Here is a 22,924-nt window from a genome sequence, read left to right on the forward strand (position 1 = left end):
ACAGCATGACTGTTTGACCTCTGACCTTGGGAGACGTCCAGCTGGGGTCTGCCTGTGGCTTGGCAAAGAATTCCAAAATGCCTCTCTTATATTTAAACTGGTCCCCTTCACCTTGAGGGTGATCTGAAACACAACAGCGTCCAAATGCTGGCTAACGCTAGGGCCAGCCCACACCTGTGTTTGTGTTTTTGTGTGTGAGAGAAAAGAGAGAATGTGTGTCAGACAGAGAGACTGTCCTTACGCCAACTTTTTAATGTTATTTTCAGGGGTTCGGGGATCTTTTAGAGCACTAACACTGTAATCAACTCTTACTGCCTGTGTCAGCTCCATGTGTAAATGATCTCCGCCTTGGCTTCCATCAACCACATAAACTCTGCTGTCTGATTGGACGGTACTACTACGGTAAAAAAAATGGCCTCATTTCTGTCAATATCTGTTCCAGTGGAGTTACGATGTGGAGTTATTAAGCTAATGTCTTCATCCCCCTGGGGACTGGCATGGAAGCAGCAAGTAGAGTTTTGAAACTAGAGTTCTGCACCTGGGACAGAGTTTGTAATATAATGCAAGCCATTTTGATGGATGAGATTTTTTGAATGAAATAACTGTTTTGTGCAAAAAAAACTCCTGCAGCTGGGAAATATCTGCTGCGAGATGCATGGGGCTCACTTCATCAGAGGAGAGGCCCAGACAAACAGGGGTGTGCGGACAGTCCCAGAAACACACATCACAGTTCATACATCATCATATCCCAGCAGCCCCCACTCCATCTATCTGTGAAGAAGCCTAAGAACAGCGGGCAGCTGTAGCACCAAACAGCTAAATCTACAATTCTAAAGGCAGAACAGCTTCATCTGTTGTTCTGACCTCTGTAACTATAATCAGTTTTATCAGTTCCCTTGACCTCCACAGCTATAACCAGCTTCATCTGCTGTCCTGAGCTCTACACATACACAGCTTCATCTGATTTGACTCTTGTGGCAAAGTGCCAGTGATATCCCATGATGCAGTCTCAGATGCAGTCGGCTCATGATCCTCTTGTCTTGTGCTCGGAGGTAAGGGAGGTGGGCTGTGTATGTGTGTGTATGTGTGTATCTATGTGTGTGTGTGGGGAGAAAAACAATGCTAGGCAAAGCGATGGTGTCCCTGCTGTGGTTTGGTTTGGGTCTGACCGCACTCTCTACGTATGGAGGGTCAAAGGAGCTGCTGGTTTAACAGAGAATCAGCGGGGTGGAAAAGAGCCCGAAACGCCACTTCTCGGGTTCACGCCCCCTGGGCTTTGATCTCCCCCAGGAGGGCGTCAGGTCCTGCATGTGTCACCTCCACCATTAAAGACAAAACCCTCGCTCTCCTCCCAACCTCTGACCAGCACCGCAGAAAACTCCGGACCGCTGGCCTCGGACAGGAAACAAAACCCAGACACCGTGACCCTGGGCCTCTGACCCCAGGCCTCTGACATCACGACCTCGGACCTCTGATTCACCACAACACGGGCACTAAGGAGATGGGGGCTGCCAGTTCAAAGCCACACAACATGCAAACATGGACAATTAACTTCACTTTAAAGAGATTAGCTTCAGCAACGAAGGGGATAAGCTAAACACTGACGCACAGACATCTTGCTCTGAAGTCTTAATTGGATGTTACTGAAATGTGCTCTCAGTGCTAATTGAGATGTAATAGATTAATAGCTGGGAACGCATGCTGAGCGTGCTGGAGCATTAAATACAGGAAACTGACACTTTGCCAAAGAGGCTGATGTTTAATAGAGGTCAGGTCACCATCCTCAGGCTGAAACTCTCATCAGGAGTTCAAGTCAAGTCAAGTTCAGTAAAATACATATTTGAAATGGCTATTTTTGGTTTGTATTCAGATTTTTCTTTACTCCTGTTGATAGGTGTTATGTAAGGAGGTTGACTGGTCCTGTGGTATACGGTGTCTCTGCGGGAGCTACCCGCTTTCCTGTCTTGGTGCCATTGGTGTCATATCTGTGCTGTGCTGTAATCCTGTATGTTTTGTATGTATGTTTTACCTGTACTCTCTGCTATAAACTCCAGTTCTCTTCCTTTGAGCGATCTGTCAATCACTCCCTCACTGCTAAAACATGCGTTATGTATCCTACCACTAATTGCCTTGTATGTTGCTAAGCACTGTGAGGGTATTGTCAATAACAACAGAATCTGAATTATTACAAAAATTATAGCTCTGAATGATATGATTATGTATTTATGCTTCACTCTGACCTGATTTGGGAGGAACACAATAAGGGGGTACAATGGATCATGCACGGATCATTTCTATTTTCTTTGTGATAACTCTTCATAGAAGAATACTTTCAGAAATGAAAAATTTAAGAATCATAATAAAAGCAGTCTATGCACAGTACAGCATGAAAAAGCTGCACACAAAAGCAGAATGAGATGAAAAGTGAACAGCAGGGAGTGGAAATGAACAGAGAGAAGGAGTGATAGACAGAAGATTAAAAAAGAACAGAGAGAGAGAGTATTTGGGAAACTACGGCAGGAGATAAAGAGAAAGGTAGGTGCAGGTACACAGAGAACCACAGAGATCAGAGGGAAAGACTAGTCACTAATTATGTTTTGCAAACGGCTGTCAGCTTAAAATCAAATGCACTTGATACTGTTGACCTTCAGAGAGTAATCAGGTGCAATCTATCATCATGGCCGCTGTAAGACGTCTAATGAGACTGGGCTGAGTGGCACACAGCGGGTTCTTTTACACAATTAGGGGAGATTAGGGCGTGTCGGGAGGGGCCAGCTAGGTGTGGGCACACACAGGGCTGTTGCTGGGACACCGTCCCGGGATGGACAGAGACAGGAACACAGCTGGGAGCTCCAGTCAAAAGACATCTTTAAAAAAACAGAGGGGGAAGCAGTTCATGTTGAAATGAACTGATACCTTATGATGCCTTACGCCTATGATGTTATTTCTATTATTATTTTCCAGGAACCAGGGAATAATTCTCCAGTTTTTTCCCAGTTTGCTTGGGTTTTCTGGTGTTTTGATTCCCTCTGCAAAACGCATTTTGCTATATGCACAGCACTTTGTGACAATCCTGTTTGTAAAAAAGCATTATAACAAATAAAATTTGATTGATTGATTGATTGATTGATTGATTGATTGATTGATTGATTGATTGGTTCCCAAAAAGCAAACCAGGATTTCCTGTTGGTTTGAAAACTAAGAGACAAACAGAACAGGCCTCTTCCCTACGCCACACACTGTCACAATGAGAAGGAACCCTGAAGGCAGATGGCTGCTGGTATCTCCCATTTTTCTGCTCCTACCGTAAACCTCCATCCATTCTAACTACAACGAGAGCAAAATCAATCAGGCAAGCCAAACACTATGATCGGTTTAAATAAGTGATTTATGATGGCACAAAGTAGCTCCCCCCACTTTGGGGTTCATGAAGTCTCACTCTCTCATCTCTAGGCTCATCTCTAATTGTATGGAGTGATTTCCCATAACCTCCTACCTCAAACTAATCACTGGTTAACTATGATGACACAATTGTCTAAAACATGGGACTAAAACACTTTATGTGGGGCTGGTTTTCTGTTTGAATCCCTGCTTTCAGTATTGCATTAGCCCCATCAGCTTGATTTGTTACATTTCTGAAAATCATAAATCTCATCTTTGGACAGATGTAACAAAATGTTAAACAGCCAAGAAATAATTAGCCTGCGGTACATTATGGAAAAAAGACATGTAAAATGTATAAAGCTAGTTAAGTGCCTGGGACAATCAGTCCAGTGGGAATTAACTAGAACAAAACCAGCATACACGCGGCCCCTCCAGAAACTGAGGCCGTCTCAGTGTCAGATGATGGCAAAGCTCAGATTAGCATGTGCAGCGTTAGGGACTACAGACCTCTGCCTGAGCTTAGAGTGAGGGCCTTCATCACCCCACCCAGGAGTCACCAAAGAAAAACCCACAGCTGACAGAGTTTTAGAGTGACAACTGTCTGGATGAGTAAGCCCTGAAACATCTGTCCTTATCTTCTGTTGTGTCTCTGAGCAGCCGTCCCTCACCATCCAGGTGGGAGTAAATCCTCACTCATTCATGTCCAGTTGCAGCCTGGACAAGCTCAGGTCCTGCTGCTGGACAGTCCACCTTGGAGAATGATATGTGAGAAGACTAACCACGTTCATAACCGTGGTGAAGGCGCAAAAACATTCCTGGTTTTATTGCCAGTGAGGTCAAGACTGGGGTCACCACAAAATGCACAAACTGCTCAGTGTGGTAGGCCCTGTCCACATGACCTCTGACCGCTGACGTCCTCACTCTTTACTGCTCAGCTGAGCAACAGGAGAACCTCTGTCAGAGCTGTGTCAATCAGAGGCACTCCATCTAAGGCCTACAACTCCCACAATCCACTGCAGTCATCTCCCAGAATTCCTCAGTCAGGCCGAACAGCAGTACTCTGTTTTCAATGGTCAGTTTGAAATGAAGAGAATATCTTCCTCGTCATCATATCTGCCTCGTCATCATTTTCTGTTTAGACACTAAAATCTTAATAGCTTACAATTTAAAGTATTTTCACTTTATGGAGTTGGATATTCACTGAAACAATTCAAGTGGGTAATTGCAGGATTGGAGTCAGACGCTCTGTTACTTTAACAGTATACCATACTGCAGTCAAACAGAAAGCCTCTGTTGCAACCATGTCACATGTTGAGTGTTTAGAAAATCCCTGAAGTCCAACGGACTGTTTTCTTATGAAGCTTAAGGTTGAGAGACCACCAGTTGTATAAAATAACAGAATTCTTAAAATTCCCAGAATGCCTGAGGGCAGAAGGGGTGAGGCCATGTGGAGTGTCATGTATATTCTTTAACATCGCTGGTGGTAAGAGAAAAGAGCAGGCTGAGGATGGCCCCTCCAGCCATTAAACATGTGACCATCTACCAGCTATACACCCCCACTGCAGCTGTTTGAAACCCTACTGCACTGCAGAGCTGGAACCAGGCTGGCTCATTACACCCCCTTCCCACTGCAGAGCTGGAACCAGGCTGGCTCATTATACCCCTTTCCCACTGTAGAGCTGGAACCAGGCTGGCTCATTACAACCCTTTCCCACTGCAGAGCTGGAACCAGGCTGGCTCATTACACCCCTTTCCCACTGTAGAGCTGGAACCAGGCTGGCTCATTATACCCCTTTCCCACTGTAGAGCTGGAACCAGGCTGGCTCATTATACCCCTTTCCCACTGCAAAGCTGGAGCCAGGCTAGCTCATTACACCCCCTTCCCACTGCAAAGCTAGAACCGGGCTGGTTCAACACACTCCTTCCCCACTGTAGAGGTGGAACCAGGCTGGCTTATTATACTTCTTTCCTATCGTAGAGATGGAGCCAGCCTAGCTCATTATACCCTTTTCCCACTGTAGAGCAGAAAAGATGATGAAAGTTAATTGCAGGAATGCTCAGAGTGATTGCTGAACCTTGCCGACCAGCTTGGCATAACAACGGCCCCAGTTCTGAGCCAAGACATTAGCTCATAACGGAGGAATAATCTTCTTTTAGCAAAAGCCAACGACAGTTAGGGACAGTTATCATTACCATGACAGATGGAAAAGCTTTCCCAGGAGTATTTTTACAATTAAGGGCCATTACATGTTTTATAAACACAGAGATGAACATAGGGAAATAAATGAGAGACATCAAAAAAGCTTATTATCACAGGACCCAGACTATAATGGTACTTAATGGTATGAACAACCTCAGCACTAAGGCTTATCTACTTCTCTCTTTCCCACTCCTCTCTCTCCCAAGGTTGATAAATGATGTCCTCACTCAGGTGCTGAACTGCCCTCTACACATTTTCACTATCAACACTGTAGGAATCTAAAGCAGAATGGTGTTAAAGAGCTGGGTTTGTAACCCAGCAGTTCGAGCTACAGGGGCACTGCCATTGGACCCTTGAGCAAGGCCCTTGCAATACACCAGGTTATATTCATACTGTAAGCTACGCAACCTGTATCCCTGTAACTCTGAGTAAGGGTGTCTCACACACACACACACACACACACGTACATGCACACATATGTATACACACATACACACACACACTCCCTAGAACCAATGAGGAATACAGAAATGAGAGCAGCCTCAGAGAAGTACAAAACCTCTGAGCCAAAAAAACCACAACTGTTTAAGCACAGACCCAGTCAAGCCATGACTGGATACTGCTGCTGCACCAGGCGGCTCGCAAAGCCCCTGGGACACCATAATTACAGGAGTATCACTGTTCTGCTCAAAAGCAGGCCTGTTATACAGAGAAGACATTAATTAATCATGTGAAAGATTCCTATTGGGTGTATAAATCATCTCAAGCCTTACATAATATGATGGGTCACATGACTCTGACACTCTGTCTCCAGCACTCAGTTGAGAGTCCAATGAGAAAGCCTCCCACAGACACAGTCTCATTACAGGAGGATTAAAGCTGTCATCACGGGCTCAGGACGCACCACGGCCCACACAGGCTGGGGGGAGGGCAGAGGAGGCAGGTAGAGCAGTGGACAGGTGAGCTGCCACTCAAAGCAGGGTCTTTCCCCAATCAGAGACACAGTCACACATGAATCATTTTTCATCATGAAATCAACAACTGAAAAAGTCACCTTCTGTAAAGCAGGCAGAATGTCATAACTTACATGCACCCAACACACTTTGCCTTTCTGCGTACCTCAAGGGAAGTTTTGTCCTACTCTCTCTTCCTCGTTCGCGACCCTCTGTTTGGCTCTCCCCAAACCAAATTTCACCTGCGTGCATTTCTGATACTTGATTTATACTGTCTGACCGTGTGAGAATCACGCTGTTTTAGAAGCTGGGTCTGTGAACTGGTCCATGAGTACTGAATCCTGCCCTAATAGGGTAGAAATCAAACCCAGCTGGGTGAGGGAGAGACGGAGGCAGCTGTGTGGTAGGGGAAGACATCATTGACTATAATGAAATGAAACGCTATATTTAAACTGAGCGTAAATCACATCTGTGTGGAAGATATGCGAGGGCTGCCACCTCCTAATGCTATTCCCCGAGCCAACAGTACCAGTCTCTTTTAGTGCTTATCATAAGGCCACATAACTAATCATTCGTAGGAGGGAGGATAGGTCCTGTCGCTCTACATAGCTCTGCAATGCAGTCGGAACAGAGCTTAGGACAGAACACAACACCATGGCATTGGGTGATATCTGGTTGTATATGCGTTTTTTTCGGAAGGGTACCTCTGTCAGAATCCTCACTCTGAAGCCAGCGCCCCCCCCCACCTGTGTCTAATCTCCGCACATCATCATGGCGGCTCAGGTAGAGATGAATGATCCTGCTGTAAGCCTCTGCACTATCAGAGCTGAAACAGGGCACTTCTGCGTCACTCACAGAGGGTGCTGTCAATAAAGGTTTTCTCAGCCTGTTTCATCACACTGTGGTCCTCACTCTGTCACCATGTACAGTAAGCCTTATGGACGGATGTCCAATCAGTGAGGAAGATACAAACGCACACCTGGTGAGGGCGGGGCCCCAGCTATCAGCAGCTTATAAGAGGGAGGGGTCATGAGTGTGAGACACACGCACAGGCAGGCAGACACATACACATACACACATGCACACATACACACACACGTACACACACACACACACACACACACACACACACACACACACACACACACACACACACACACACACACACACACACACACACACACATGCACGCATACACACACACACACACACATGCACGCATACACACACACACACACACATGCACGCATACACACACACACACACACACACACACACACACATGCACACACACACACACACACATGCACACACACACATGCACACACACACACACACACACACACACACACACACATACACACACACACACACACACACACACACACACACACACACACATGCACGCATACACACACACACACACACATGCACGCATACACACACACACACACACACACACACACACACATGCACACACACACACACACACATGCACACACACACATGCACACACACACACACACACACACACACACACACACACACACACACATACACGTTGGCTGTTGCTGTTTGTGTGTGATCAGGAGTTGGTTACTGGTGTATGTTATTCCCTGGGACGGCCCAGGCCAGTGCTCCTGACAGCGTGTTGGAGAGAGACCCCCATTGTTCTGCAGTTCCTTTGCGCTCACGATGTGGAAACATACATGAAATACCACAAACATCCTCCACACAGCCCTGCTGCTCACAGGCCCTGGACTCCGTCACAGTCTGGACGCCTCTGCTGAAAGGCGCACACTCGCAAGAATTTCCTGTCGTGTGTAGTTATCGTAAAAACAACAGCGTCCCCGTCCTTTGTAACACATTTTGCGAATGGCCACATTTCCAAAGCATCATCGACAGATAACATTCCTGGTCCTCCACAGTGCTGACAGGCAAGGAGGTGTGGGAGCACTCAGCGTTACTGAGGAGGGAAGGTGTCTCTTTTAAACAAGATCCTTCATCTGGAGTGAGAAAAGGCCTGAACCGATATGAAACATAAACTGATAAAGAGGAAATAGTGTAAAACTGTGTTAATGAGAAGAGTAGCCTGGCCTTAAACACATTAATGTAGGCAGAGGCCAAGCTGAATGTGGTGATCTCACATGAAACATGCTCCCATTCCAGTATTTAAACCTAGGGACCAATTTGCGAAAATACCAGCTTTATCCAAACTTACTGCTACCAATTGTGACTGCTCCAACTATCAAGCGATATCTCTGCACAGACAGTCTAGCTCAGCTGAAGAGGAGAGCTTTTGGTAGTCTGTCCAACACACTGGAGACCAGTGGTAGTCACAAAATGAGACCCAACCCACCACATATTGACAGGTAAAGGTGGACAGGTGGAGGGGGACAGTTGGAGGTGTAGAGCTGGAGGTAGACAGGTGGATAGGTGTGAGGGCAGTACTCACCGTACTGGCAGCTGGGCCCGTTGAAGCCGGCAGGGCAGGCGCAGAGCTGGGAGGGGCTGTGGCGACACTGGCCCCCGTTAAAGCAGACACCATAGCTGCAGAGTGCTGTGGGAGGCACACAGGACAGAGAGGCACACAATCACTCGCTCTGCGGAGCATCAACGCGCGTGAAAGCACTCTGTACAAAAACACAAAGCAGCTGGTCTGAAAGAGACATGTGGGAGAGTAAGACTTTTATACGATCGTTACTTTTATACGATCTATTTGTATTTTACTTTTTTCAATTCAAATTTTTACATTTTTTCTTTAATAACGTAATAATAATGGTTAATACTGTGTCACTTTTTGCTGCCTACTTACACTGCTCTGTGCTACTGTGAAAGACGGTGGAGAGGGAGCAAAGATCCCATCCTAAAATGCTATTGGATCTGATACAGGACAGGTCCAGGCTAATAAATCCACTTAAGGGAGTGAGCAGAGCAGAGACATGTCAGTCCACATTCATCATCCGGAACGGAAACTCCAGAGGTACAACATTCCCAAAGCACGTTTTTGTTTTGAGATTTTTATATTGATATTAACAGTGAATTTCTCCAAGGCTTTGGCTTCTCTTTGTCAGTGGAGGATACTCCATCTCCTCTTTATATTCCCATAAATCAGAATCTCTATTTTACTCTGACCACAAGAAAAAAAGAGAGGGCATGTTTTGCTCTGACCAAAAGAGTTTACATAAAGAACAAAAAAAAAAAAACTGCCAGCAATTTGTTCTTATTAATGGTTAACCTCCTTTCCTGACACTTTGCCAAGTCAAGAAAAATGTAAATCTGCAATTAATCTCCAGATGTCTAAACATCTTGTTTCAAACTGAAACAAGAATACAATCCATCAAAAGCACCCGTTTAAAAGTTCCCCCTCACAGTGATTTACAGTGCTGAACACTGTCACGGTCTGAACCGAAACCTTGGAAAGGAATCTCCGAAACAGAACTGGCATCATCTGATGGATTCTGCTCTCTCTAGCAGGATACCCCACGATAATCTGTTCCTGTCAGGGGAGGAGCTGCTGCCAGAGGAGAAATAGAGTATTTACCATCCAGATGGTTCCCCATCTATTGAAACAAACACACTACAGTGTAATGAGAAGACACACACACACAGCTACACACATACACACACACTCCTCTTCCATTTCATTAGATGAACTGTAAATCAGCTTGACCTGTTACTCTGTTTTTTTCAGTGCAGGAGGGTTGGCCTGCATCTTAATCAAAAGTTGAATATTGTTAACGGCCAGATTACAGCCAGCTGAAACACACAACGTCTTCTCTTCAATGCCCGCTCCTCATCACCACAGATGTACGCTATTCAAGGTTTCATACAGACTGAGCCACACAGTATGTCAGTATGTGAGATGGTCCCATATCATGTTGATGTAACGTAAGGTCCTTGCTTTGTGAGTTTATTATGTTTAATAACAGTAACACCGCCTGCTTCCCTGGGCTCTCTGTCAGCACAGTGCATGGTCCAAAAGCCGCTGAAACGGAACACTCGGTCCTCATCCTCTCACAGTTTGGATCTGACTTAACTTGTAGGAAAGGTGAGGGGCTGAGGTGTGTCGGACAGCTGTCAGAAGCCCTTAAATCTCACAGATGAAGCCTGGAATTCCTGCAGGCAGGACTCCTTTAAACAAGCTCACAGGGGGAAAGGCACGTGTGTCATGAGGCGTGTGGAAACTCCCACAAAGGTGCGTTCATCGCATTCCCTGCGCGGGTGCCGACCCCCTCCAGGTGCTGTGTCACACCGCGTCCTCACCGCTATGCCCCCCCCGCGAACCCTAAACACAGCAGAGGGGTAGGGGGGTCTATCTGCCTGACCCCCGCACACCGAGGGGCACACGCATAAAAGTTTAGCATGACGTCAAACCGGACAGAGACAAAGCTACCGCTGTTCAACGAAGCACAAAGTGTAAACCTGGGGAGTTTTCAGGCCACCGTGGCATTTCCTGTCAGAGAAGAACATAACATAAAGAAACTAGCACAAAAACTCCCCTCTTCCTGAAGTACACGTCGGTATCGCCTCAGACTTACTGTCAAAATTGAACTGTTGGCCACGTCTGGTCTTAAGCACATAGATGATAAGAATTCACCTGAGGAATGTAAATACTTCTGTGTTCCTGAGATTAGATTTTCAACATATTTGCTGCTTTGGAACAACACACCATGAAAACAATTTCCCGGAAAGTAAACAACATCAAAACAGTGTTATTACGCACTCCCAAGGTTATGGAGAGCACTGCTGCTGTGTCAGAGCGTTAAGCATGCGGTACTGTGTCCTCAACAACACACCATGTACTCTGGCTGTATTTACTGGGAGTGCTATTTGTTCATGGACTTAAGTTGTAAGGCACTTTGCAGATCCACCGATATTTATCTCATCTGCACGGACTGATAGCGCTCTCAGAGTATTGAATTCACACAGCCATATAATAGAAAGATCAGAAGATCACAGGGTTTTTTTGCATACACCCCCACCCCCCCTCTCCCCATTACACAAAGTTTTTCCTCTGCAACAATTTGTTAATGATATCTGCTGTGGTTCTGGAGCTGGTCTGTTGGAAGGTCAGTCAGTGCAGAATGGATTCACATGTAGGAATCGGCACCCTCTATAACAGAAACCAAACCAAGCTGGGTCACCGAATGCCAGGGGGGAGAGTCACGTGACCTGAGGGGGGGGGGGGGGGGGGGGGGGGGGGGGGTAAAGCCCCAGTCCGTGGTAGAGTGTAAACGTGTGCATGCAATATAACAAAGGATTCAGATCTCTCTCTTTACACTGTCATCCCACGAGAACCATTCCAACAGGCTTCATGCTCTCACTCCATTGCCTGCAGGTCTGGTCCTAGTTCCCTCAGTCCCCGGGATAAAAAGCTACACACATGATGACGAGCATGGCAGGAAACATCAGACCCGGCCATGAGCTGGACCCTGCAGTGCACTTTGTGGGGATGCCTGCCTGGTGAGTCCTCAGACCCGGCCATGAGCTGGACCCTGCAGTGCACTTTGTGGGGATGCCTGCCTGGTGAGTCCTCAGACCCGGCCATGAGCTGGACCCTGCAGTGCACTTTGGGGGGATGCCTGCCTGGTGAGTCCTCAGACCCGGCCATGAGCTGGACCCTGCAGTGCACTTTGTGGGGATGCCTGCCTGGTGAGTCCTCAGACCCGGCCATGAGCTGGACCCTGCAGTGCGGGGATGCCTGCCTGGTGAGTCCTCAGACCCGGCCATGAGCTGGACCCTGCAGTGCACTTTGTGGGGATGCCTGCCTGGTGAGTCCTCAGACCCGGCCATGAGCTGGACCCTGCAGTGCACTTTGGGGGGATGCCTGCCTGGTGAGTCCTCAGACCCGGCCATGAGCTGGACCCTGCAGTGCACTTTGTGGGGATGCCTGCCTGGTGAGTCCTCAGACCCGGCCATGAGCTGGACCCTGCAGTGCGGGGATGCCTGCCTGGTGAGTCCTCAGACCCGGCCATGAGCTGGACCCTGCAGTGCACTTTGTGGGGATGCCTGCCTGGTGAGTCCTCAGACCCGGCCATGAGCTGGACCCTGCAGTGCGGGGATGCCTGCCTGGTGAGTCCTCAGACCCGGCCATGAGCTGGACCCTGCAGTGCACTTTGTGGGGATGCCTGCCTGGTGAGTCCTCAGACCCGGCCATGAGCTGGACCCTGCAGTGCACTTTGTGGGGATGCCTGCCTGGTGAGTCATCAGACCCGGCCATGAGCTGGACCCTGCAGTGCACTTTGTGGGGATGCCTGCCTGGTGAGTCCTCAGACCCGGCCATGAGCTGGACCCTGCAGTGCACTTTGGGGGGATGCCTGCCTGGTGAGTCCTCAGACCCGGCCATGAGCTGGACCCTGCAGTGCACTTTGTGGGGATGCCTGCCTGGTGAGTCCTCAGACCCGGCCATGAGCTGGACCCTGCAGTGCGGGGATGCCTGCCTGGTGAGTCCTCAGACCCGGCCATGAGCTGGACCCTGCAGTGCACTTTGTGGGGATGCCTGCCTGGTGAGTCCTCAGACCCGGCCATGAGCTGGACCCTGCAGTGCACTTTGGGGGGATGCCTGCCTGGTGAGTCCTCAGACCCGGCCATGAGCTGGACCCTGCAGTGCACTTTGTGGGGATGCCTGCCTGGTGAGTCCTCAGACCCGGCCATGAGCTGGACCCTGCAGTGCACTTTGTGGGGATGCCTGCCTGGTGAGTCATCAGACCCGGCCATGAGCTGGACCCTGCAGTGCACTTTGTGGGGATGCCTGCCTGGTGAGTCCTCAGACCCGGCCATGAGCTGGACCCTGCAGTGCACTTTGGGGGGATGCCTGCCTGGTGAGTCCTCAGACCCGGCCATGAGCTGGACCCTGCAGTGCACTTTGTGGGGATGCCTGCCTGGTGAGTCCTCAGACCCGGCCATGAGCTGGACCCTGCAGTGCACTTTGGGGGGATGCCTGCCTGGTGAGTCCTCAGACCCGGCCATGAGCTGGACCCTGCAGTGCACTTTGTGGGGATGCCTGCCTGGTGAGTCCTCAGACCCGGCCATGAGCTGGACCCTGCAGTGCACTTTGGGGGGATGCCTGCCTGGTGAGTCCTCAGACCCGGCCATGAGCTGGACCCTGCAGTGCACTTTGTGGGGATGCCTGCCTGGTGAGTCCTCAGACCCGGCCATGAGCTGGACCCTGCAGTGCGGGGATGCCTGCCTGGTGAGTCCTCAGACCCGGCCATGAGCTGGACCCTGCAGTGCACTTTGTGGGGATGCCTGCCTGGTGAGTCCTCAGACCCGGCCATGAGCTGGACCCTGCAGTGCGGGGATGCCTGCCTGGTGAGTCCTCAGACCCGGCCATGAGCTGGACCCTGCAGTGCACTTTGGGGGGATGCCTGCCTGGTGAGTCCTCAGACCCGGCCATGAGCTGGACCCTGCAGTGCACTTTGTGGGGATGCCTGCCTGGTGAGTCCTCAGACCCGGCCATGAGCTGGACCCTGCAGTGCACTTTGTGGGGATGCCTGCCTGGTGAGTCCTCTGATCACCACATGCTCTGAGAAGTATCTTTAACATCATCTTTAACGTTAATCCAATATTAATCCAATACTGATCCAATATTGCAATACCGTACGATGTCTACTCTTAGCATAGTGATGCACTTATTTGTAACTTGCTCTGGGTAAGAGTGCCTGCTAAATTATGTAATGTAATGTAATGTAATTACATATTACAATATACTACATATATTACAAAGTGATATTTTGTTTTTTACCACACTCTTTGCAAGTGGCTCAGAATCACCATTGTAATCTTGGTCAAATGTTGGATGTAACACCCAGGAGTTCCAGGGGGAAGGAGGAAGAGGAAGACCTGGAAAAATAGCTCCAGTCTCCAGGAAAACGGTGCACTTAATTTGAGTCTTTTCTTTCAACAGCCCACAAAGTTCCCCCAAGTGTCAGACACTCAGTCCAAACTTTCTGACAGCCGTTTGGCGCTGTCTAAAGACACCTGGGTGACACATCCCAGCTGATCCTCTCACCCCCTCTCTCTCTCTGTGTGCTCAGACATCCCCATTCACCCAAAAACCCAGCATCCTTTGCTCTCCTGCAGCTGCTTCCATGGCAACTGAGATTGTCCTATATACCTCTATATCTCCCCATTAAACACACACACATGCACCCACACACCCTAAAACACGTTCATGTCACTGTTATAAAGGCAGTGTCTGTGAACAGCGAACCTCATTAATAGCAGGCCATTTGGGGGTGATTTATTCACCCAGAAAAGGGGAAACAGTCAACGAACGTCTCGACTTTGAGCTGATGCTCAATGACATCACCTGCAGCTGTGAGCACTCCTCTGAACGGACCCTGACACCCCGGCACAGAGACACCCCGAGATTAAAGTGAGGGGAGTGTGGTGATCATCCACTGAACGTCTCTGGAGTAGGTAGGCCGAGGGAGAGGAAACGAATCAGGGATCAGGGGAGGCTTGGAGGCCAGTCCATTGACCCTGCTGGATTTGGATTAATAGAGAGAGACAGTGTATGTGTGTGTGCGTGTGTGTGTGTGTGTGTGAGAGAGAGATAGAGAGCGAAAGAGAGAGACAGAGTGTGTGTGTGTGTGAAGCAGAGAAAGAGAGTGAGAGAGAAAAATAGAGAGAACTTACACACTGTAAACAGTATGTGTATGAATATGCACAAACTTGTGTTGTCAGATTTAAATGCCTGCACACAACTAAAGCAGAGGCCTTCCTGCCCAGAGTGTGGAGACCTGAATCCCAGTGAGAAGGCACCTTTTGAATCAAAGTCACCACCTGCTTTTCCATTTGCAGCAGACTGTGCCGGGATGTTCACACATGCAGCAGACCGGAGAGGAATGGCTATCCCAGGATGTGTTCTCCCTGCCGTTCTCAGGGAACTCTGGGAAACGGCGCTCCGTGGCTGCTGTTTGTCTTGGCGGGGTTGGAGTGCAGACAGGGAGGGGGTAATTACAGTGATTCACTGCCCCCCAGATCCAGCCTTTTGGGGTTGGTAACTTGCGGCAGATCAGGTTTGGTTTAGTAGAGGAATGTGTCAAATCAAAGGCCTCTCGCTGCACAAATTAGAGGGTTTTTGTCCTCAAACGTCTTTCTAAATGTCGCACGGAAATGGTTTGGGGGGCATTCCAGAAAAACACAAATAAACTAAAAAGAATTATACAAGACATTGAAAATGGCCTGTTATTTGTGTTACGTTACGTTTCGCAATTAAAAGAGAATCTTAAAAGAAATGAAAGGATGACTTAGTTGAGCAAATGTTTTCTGTTAAAATAAGAGTGATTGTGGTGAATGGCTCACAGAGAGCAGAGCAGAATTTTAAGCTCTTAACATTCTGCTCTCACAGACAAACCTTAAAAACAGGGACATCAGAGATGGATTACTTGCATATTTAAATTTTTCTTGGATAAAAAATAACCAACCCCTAGATGAAAGATAACACACCTACTTTAATTTCACCAGCCCCTCTCACAATTTAACCAACTCCATATAATAAGATATTCCATAAGATAGTGTTATTGACAGAGATTATCGTTACTGAGCAGCTCAGGGAGAAAGAAACAAGCTGCTTCATCCATTTTATGGTCTGAGCTGCTCACCTACTTAACAAGGCTACTGAAGCATGATCGCTGCTACTGCCACACACACACGCAGACACACACGCAGACACACACGCAGACACACACACATACACACACACATACACACACACATACACACACACATACACACACACACACACACACACACACACACACACACACAAACACACAGACACACACAACTCACCCATAACTAGTTCAGCAATTTCTATTCTTACCCAATGTATTTTGTTAATTTCAACAACTCCCAACACATAAAAGTTGCACAAATTAATGTCTCAGTCCAGGCAGTTCACGCGAACCTCGGCCTCCATCTCTTTCAGCTTCTACTGTTTCTTATCCCCAGCCCATTTCAGAACCTGGCCACCTCACACCTGACAGGTACCTGAGAGGCAGACAGGTAAAGCTCTGAGAGGCCTGTTTTATGTGACAGAGAATTTGATCACTGGCATGTCAATTACTGGACGGTCCAAACATGCCTTCCACTGGCTCACACTGATCGATGTCTAAAGTCTAAAGGGATTTCTGTGTGGAAGAAGCTCCTAAAACTTTATGGTGGACAGAAGCCCAGGGAAGCAGCCGCATCCTTGCTGTGCAATCGCCGTGACGACCAGCCGTGTTGTGTGGCTGTGAGGGACGGCCCTGGGTGGAGAGGACCTGCAGACGCTCGGATGCTCGGACCACCCGCAGTCCGGCTCCAGCGCATCTCACCCTCCACCGGACCCTTCACCCCACAAAGGGCCAGTTCCTGCCGAGTGGCTATTGAGGGCGGCCGGCTGCCTGGGGCTTTATCCTCAGCCGCTGTGCCTGTTAGCCTGTCCCTGCCGTCCCCAGACCCAGAGCCACGGGGCCAGTCTGCAGCACGGCTGGCTGAACGCGGGACCCCCCTTAAGGGCCCAACGGGGGAGCAGAGGGGGTGAGCAGAGGGGGTGACCACGGTAACAGCACACTGACCCTGAGAAGCCAGGCTCCTCGCAGGGAGGCCAGGAGAGCTATCAAAGCCGAAGGGACACTTATACACACATAAAGGCATCAAATGCTCCGGGAGCCTTTAAAGCATTGAAGGCACAAAACACACTGAGGTCCTCACGCTGTTGACTGCTTCCTCTCTCCAGACAGCGGCACAAGGGACTGACTCCAAACAGCACACGTGCCAAAGAATGATCCCTCATGCACTCTACAGGACAGTGTGATTGACTACGGGCAGGTTATAAACTCACCTGAAACACCATTCAAGACTGATGTGTAGGTACACCATCACACCCATGCCCCCCCACTCCCTCTCAACTGAGTATCAGAAATCTTCAGTGTCCAACAGCCAGTAGGTCAGAGAGCCACACATCAAACACATCAAAACACAGGCACCAGCACAGGACTCTCAGCCATTCCTCATTAGGGACTAATCTGCATTCACCTACACAGCAGCCCCTGCCTCATTACACTAATATCATACTAAAATGTAATATAATACAGTTTTACCCATTTAAACAGCTGCATATTTACCGAGGCAATTCTGGGTTAAGTACCTTGCCCAAGGGTACAGCAGCAGTGCCCCAGCAGGGAATCAAACCAGTAGCCTTTCGGTTATGAGACCCACTCCACCACACTGCTGCTGCTGAAGGAGAGAAAAGCAAGTGGAGGAGGGGGAGATGGGGGGACACGGGGGAGGATGAGAAACACCCCTGACAATGACCAGATGCTGCAGGATGTTTTATTTTTCTTTCCCACAAAGAAAGACAGAGTGGGAAATATCCGAGCAGCTTTCCACAAGGAGACAGAGCACTTATACAGGGGAGCCAGACCACTGGCAAGAACCCCAGGGTGACAGAGGTCTGCAGGAGCGAGGGAGAGAGAGGGAGAGAGAGAGGGGGGAGAGAGAGAGGGAGAGAGAGAGGGAGAGAGAGAGGGAGAGAGAGACAGAGAGAGAGAGGGAGAGAGAGAGAAAGAGAGAGAGAGAGAGAGAGGGAGAGAGAGAGAGGGAGAGAGAGAGGGAGAGAGACAGAGAGAGGGAGAAAGAGAGGGAAAGAGAGAGGGAGAGAGAGACAGAGAGAGAGAGGGAGAGAGAGAGAAAGAGAGAGAGGGGGAGAGAGAGAGGGAGAGAGAGTGGAGGACAGAGGGAAAGAGGGAGAGAGGAAGAGACTACTCAAAACAGATATAGAGAGATGGTGAAAAAAAACAAGTGTCACGTGAGCTCAGGTATTTGCACGTTCGCAAGAACATTCGTTTTGGTGTATTGTGTCAGCCTGTCACTGATCTTAACAGGACTGTGTGAAGGAGTGGAAACTCTGCAGTTAGACATTCAATCATAAATGTGCACCCCCCTGATAAGATCAAGATTTCCCTCTTTTCGGTTTTCTGAGAAGAGCCAGGCTGACAACTCTGAAAGTCCTGCAGTCAGTTGCGTGATGTAAAGATCATGGAGACATTCCACAGTGAAAGAAAATAAAACCACAGAAGAAGAAGAGAGGGGTTAGTAGCCAATAGGAAGAGAGACAGCACTTACGATACAGGCAGCCTGCCTCTCCGTTGAGCTGAGACCAGCCAGGACAGCACTTGTACACAGTCTGGAGGTCCTGTCTGTACACCTGTCTATACGCCGTGTAGTACGCAGTCCTGAAACAAGATGCAAGAAGTGAGCATTTTAGGGGTTATTCACGACCACATCTGCCTCAACTGTCAGTTCTGGCTGACTGAATTTTACATGGACAAGATGCTTTTTTGTTTTTTTTTTTTTTACTTCTACCATGATGACAGTTCCATTGTTATAATCACAGCATTGTTGGCACAGCAATTTAAACGGACTTCTAGCAGCTGGTGCATTAGCTGGGCGAGTTTCAGCGCATCAAGGGAACCTGTCAAAAATCACTGTATTTTCCCCTTTTTGATGGTGTGTTTTCCAAAGGCAGGGGGCCTTGTGTGAGAGCATTAAGTGTGTGGCGTATGACCCTGTATTTGGACACCTCTCTCGCAGCTCCACAGTCATTACGCAGTCAGAGAGAGCGCACTGCGAGGCCTGTAATTGAAACCCTGCCTGCCATCAAAGCACCAGCTTTGTCCTGCTGTAAACACGGGCAGAGAGGGGGCCAGACCCAGGGGCCTGACACAGCTCTGAAGGTGTGTCTCTCACACCTCTGCAGGCTCCGATGGGGATGCCCCCACCCCCCCCCCATAGCACACCTGCTGGAGGGCTCACACTCACCTGTGCACTTACTCTCACGAGAGGATGCCTACAGACACTACAGAACAAAAGACAGGAAGGAGAAATAGGGCATACCAACAGACTTTGGGAAGAGGTAAAGACATGGAAAAAACCCAGTGTAAACACAGAAGAGTGAGTGAGTGAGTGAGTGAGTGAGTGAGTGAGTGAATGGATGAGTGGGTGAGTGAGTGGGTGAGTGAGTGAGTGAGTGAGTGAGTGAGTGAGTGAGTGAATGGATGAGTGGGTGAGTGAGTGGGTGAGTGAGTGAGTGAGTGAGTGAGTGAGTGAGTGAATGGATGAGTGGGTGAGTGAGTGAGTGAGTGAGTGAGTGAGTGAGTGAGTGAATGGATGAGTGAGTGAGTGAGTGGGTGAGTGAGTGGGTGAGTGAGTGGGTGAGTGAGTGAGTGAATGGATGAGTGGGTGAGTGAATGAGTGAGTGAATGATACCAGTCAGAACTCACCTCCTCTCGTAGCCCAGACAGGGGTTCTGTCCGACACAGCCCTGCTTCCACACCTTGACCATGCGCGTGAAGGCCTGGGTGCAGGGCTGTCTCTGGGCCACCAGCTTCACCTCACGCTCCACACACACGTTTGGCCTACACAGGGAGACAGCGAGTCAGGGCTACACACCTCCCAGGTCCCTCAGCAGATCACCCTGCTTCCAGCGTGTTAAAACATTGTTTCACACGCATGTGGGCGGCTTGATTAACATCACCCCCAACCCTGCAGGCAGCAGTGTGTCATAGTGGTGAGGAGCTACATGTATGTAAATTGCTCTGGATAAGAGCATCTGCTAATTGACAACAATGTAATGTAATGTAATCCAGTGAGTGGCTGACAACAGATTCACACTTTATTTGGGGGAATCGTTTTATTCTCTAACAAAAAAGGAAAAGTTAGCACATAGCCTGTCCCTCCTACACTTGTCACTCCATTCATTTAAAAGTATGCACTATGCCAATATATGAACATTGAATTTATATACACATGCAATATGAACACGAGAACAGTGTCGATCACACTGAAAGAGGAGGCACCGACAGAATAGGTAAACAGCGCGAACTTTAAGGCGCTGCTAAACTAACATCCATTTTGGGGATGACTTAAGGGCTACTTTATCTCCTCTGATTTCAGAACGCTGTCTGACCTTCAGAGGGGAATGCCTCCCACCTAGTTACTTTAAAACTATTAGCGATCTCGGTTCACTTAGAGCAAAAGCCCGGAGGGTACCGCCTGCAAGTCTCAGAACACAGTCTGCAGTGATAGCATTAGCACATACTGTGGATGAGTCTGCAGTCTGAGGCAGATGTGTGTATGACAGCCTGTGAGTTCCCCTGTCCCTGCACATCCACCTCGTCCTAAAAACAGACTCTAGACGTCTGTGACTACAGGCAAGACTCAACTGAATCGCTCTGTGCTAGGGACAGATACTTGGGATAAGCGGTTTTGATCTGGGGGCGTGACAGCAGCTCTTCAGTTAAGGTGTGATATGGGGTGTGGGATAACTTCAGTCTTGAAGGGAACACTTTAATGCTGAAAATATGTTTTGTCACATTCATACATCAGTGAATTAATTTCAGCATCAATTTAACTGAATGTACGTAACACAATAACGTTTAATCCACTTCAACACTGGAACGTTCATCTAAGTGTAATTTGTATTATGCTCTGTAACTGGCTGCGAAATAAATAAAGAGTAGTACTGTTTTTGGAGAGGCTCCAAACCCCAGCAGGAGAGGATGGGATTGTGATTTCAGAGATGAGGACGGTCTTTGCATATCGGGCAGAAACAGCGCAATTCGGGAGATTTATCCCACCGGAGCGCTGTTAATGATTCACGCAGACTGCGTCTGCTGCCGCAACCACATCCTAGCACTTTACGCACGTTACTGAAAAAGCTTCATTCCGGTTCCGATTTCCTAATGAAACATTTCTTCTTAGCCTCATTAAGCGTGAATCCAATACTGATTTTTCCCTAAAAACACTGCAACATTCACAGGCGCTACAGTGATACAACAGACCACGGCGATGTGAAGGTTACGCATGGAAAGTTACTGATCATGGAACAACTGTATTGACCTGTTCGGATACAGTCTCGGTACTGCAGTCAACATGGTGACGACCGTCGCGGGACTCATTTAGTGTCACACAGAACCCCTGCGCGGGCAGCTTAACGGCGACCGCCACGCTGCGTCTCTGCCGCTGTGGCTATATCTCCAATAATTTGCTCATTTTACTAGTTTAATAGCATCACTTCTAACCCATATCCCATACGTTTGCCCTGAGCCATTTAACTCAGAAAGCACATCTTTAAAATATAAAATAGCTACTAGTGTATGCGTCATCAGATCGTCACCTGGAAACCGCATTCTACTTTCATTTCAATGTATGTTCGTTCTGTAGTGGAAGGACTAAACTGAAATATATATCACTTTTTTCCTGCTTTTAAAAGTTTTTTTTTCCAGTTTAATGAGGTTTTGAACAGGTTTTACACAACGCCGAGTACTGCCTTTAAATTGCAATTGCGTCTAAGATGAATAACGTCAAACGTCTAATCGCGCATGTACACCTGTACACATCAGAACTCACATTAAGGCACATGCAGTGATACAGAGAATTTAGGTTTATTTTACAACAAAATTTTGTGCGTGTGAATTCTTTAAATATTCGCAGGAGATGTCCTTACGTATTCACTGATTTAGCCAAAACACACTCGGATTTGAGAATGTAATAATTTGTTACAATTTTTCATACCTGATTAGCACTATCAACCGTACAAAGTGTGAGTAAATAGGCCTCTGTGTGTGTGTGTGACAGAGAGAGAGAGAGAGAACGAGAACATCAAAAGCTCACCTGTGATGTTTGATTAATTTAATTTTAATTAATGACTGCCCGTTTCCCTACTTAAATAAACACAAGATGCAAAACCAGTTTGATATTAAAATAAAGAATCATGCAAAAGAATGATACGCTCGTTTTCACTTTAACAGAAAAGTGGTTCCAAATCTGACAAAAATGTCAATTAAAACTTAATTACTTACATGTAGGGCTGCAGGTTCCTTCCTTGCAGAGGTGACGCCAGCATTCCGTTGATTATAACAATTATTACCGCCCAAACGTTCAGTTTCATTATTTTACAAAGCAGGTAGCAACCAGAGAAACGTCAGGAATGTCTTCGAGCATTGAAAACTGAAACTGGCGACGGAGGTTTAGCGCATATTAAATGCCCTCACATCATTTTTCCGACACTTTCAAGTGTCGAGTTCGACCGCTGGGAAATAATCCGATAACTTTGTAAAAGAAAAAAAGAAAATCGGTCTTCACGGGAAGAACTTTAAACTGTGGTGGACTTCTTTGCCTTTTCAGTGAGAGACACTTCTGGCTTTTTCCTCGTTCCCAGAAGCCAGTGTCAGGCATAAATGGGTGTCTGTGGCATAATTAACCCCCGGGGTTGAAAAGAGAATGCAGTGTATTTGTGAGGGCAGAGATCGCACAACGCACCCCTCCTGCGATCGGGTTTTGGGAACGGGGAGGAGATGCTGGCGGGTTAAGTCTTAAACACAAACCTAAACTT

General features: G+C 48.1%; 1 protein-coding gene across 1 annotated transcript in view; it reads right to left on the reverse strand.

The window, feature by feature from the left end:
• Positions 1–22,458, reverse strand: part of megf6b (multiple EGF-like-domains 6b) — a 59,019-nt gene extending 36,561 nt beyond the window's left edge. The window contains exons 1-4 of the mRNA XM_036531598.1: positions 22,392–22,458; positions 19,812–19,946; positions 18,655–18,764; positions 8,993–9,097 (exon numbers count right to left, since the gene is read on the reverse strand). Coding sequence (XP_036387491.1) covers positions 8,993–9,097; positions 18,655–18,764; positions 19,812–19,946; positions 22,392–22,435 — 394 coding nt within the window. The 5' untranslated portion in view covers positions 22,436–22,458. The remainder of the gene's footprint in view (positions 1–8,992; positions 9,098–18,654; positions 18,765–19,811; positions 19,947–22,391) is intronic.
• Positions 22,459–22,924: the final 466 nt, after the last annotated feature.

This window comes from Megalops cyprinoides, chromosome 6, assembly GCF_013368585.1.
Source record: "Megalops cyprinoides isolate fMegCyp1 chromosome 6, fMegCyp1.pri, whole genome shotgun sequence".
Lineage (NCBI taxonomy): Eukaryota > Metazoa > Chordata > Actinopteri > Elopiformes > Megalopidae > Megalops > Megalops cyprinoides.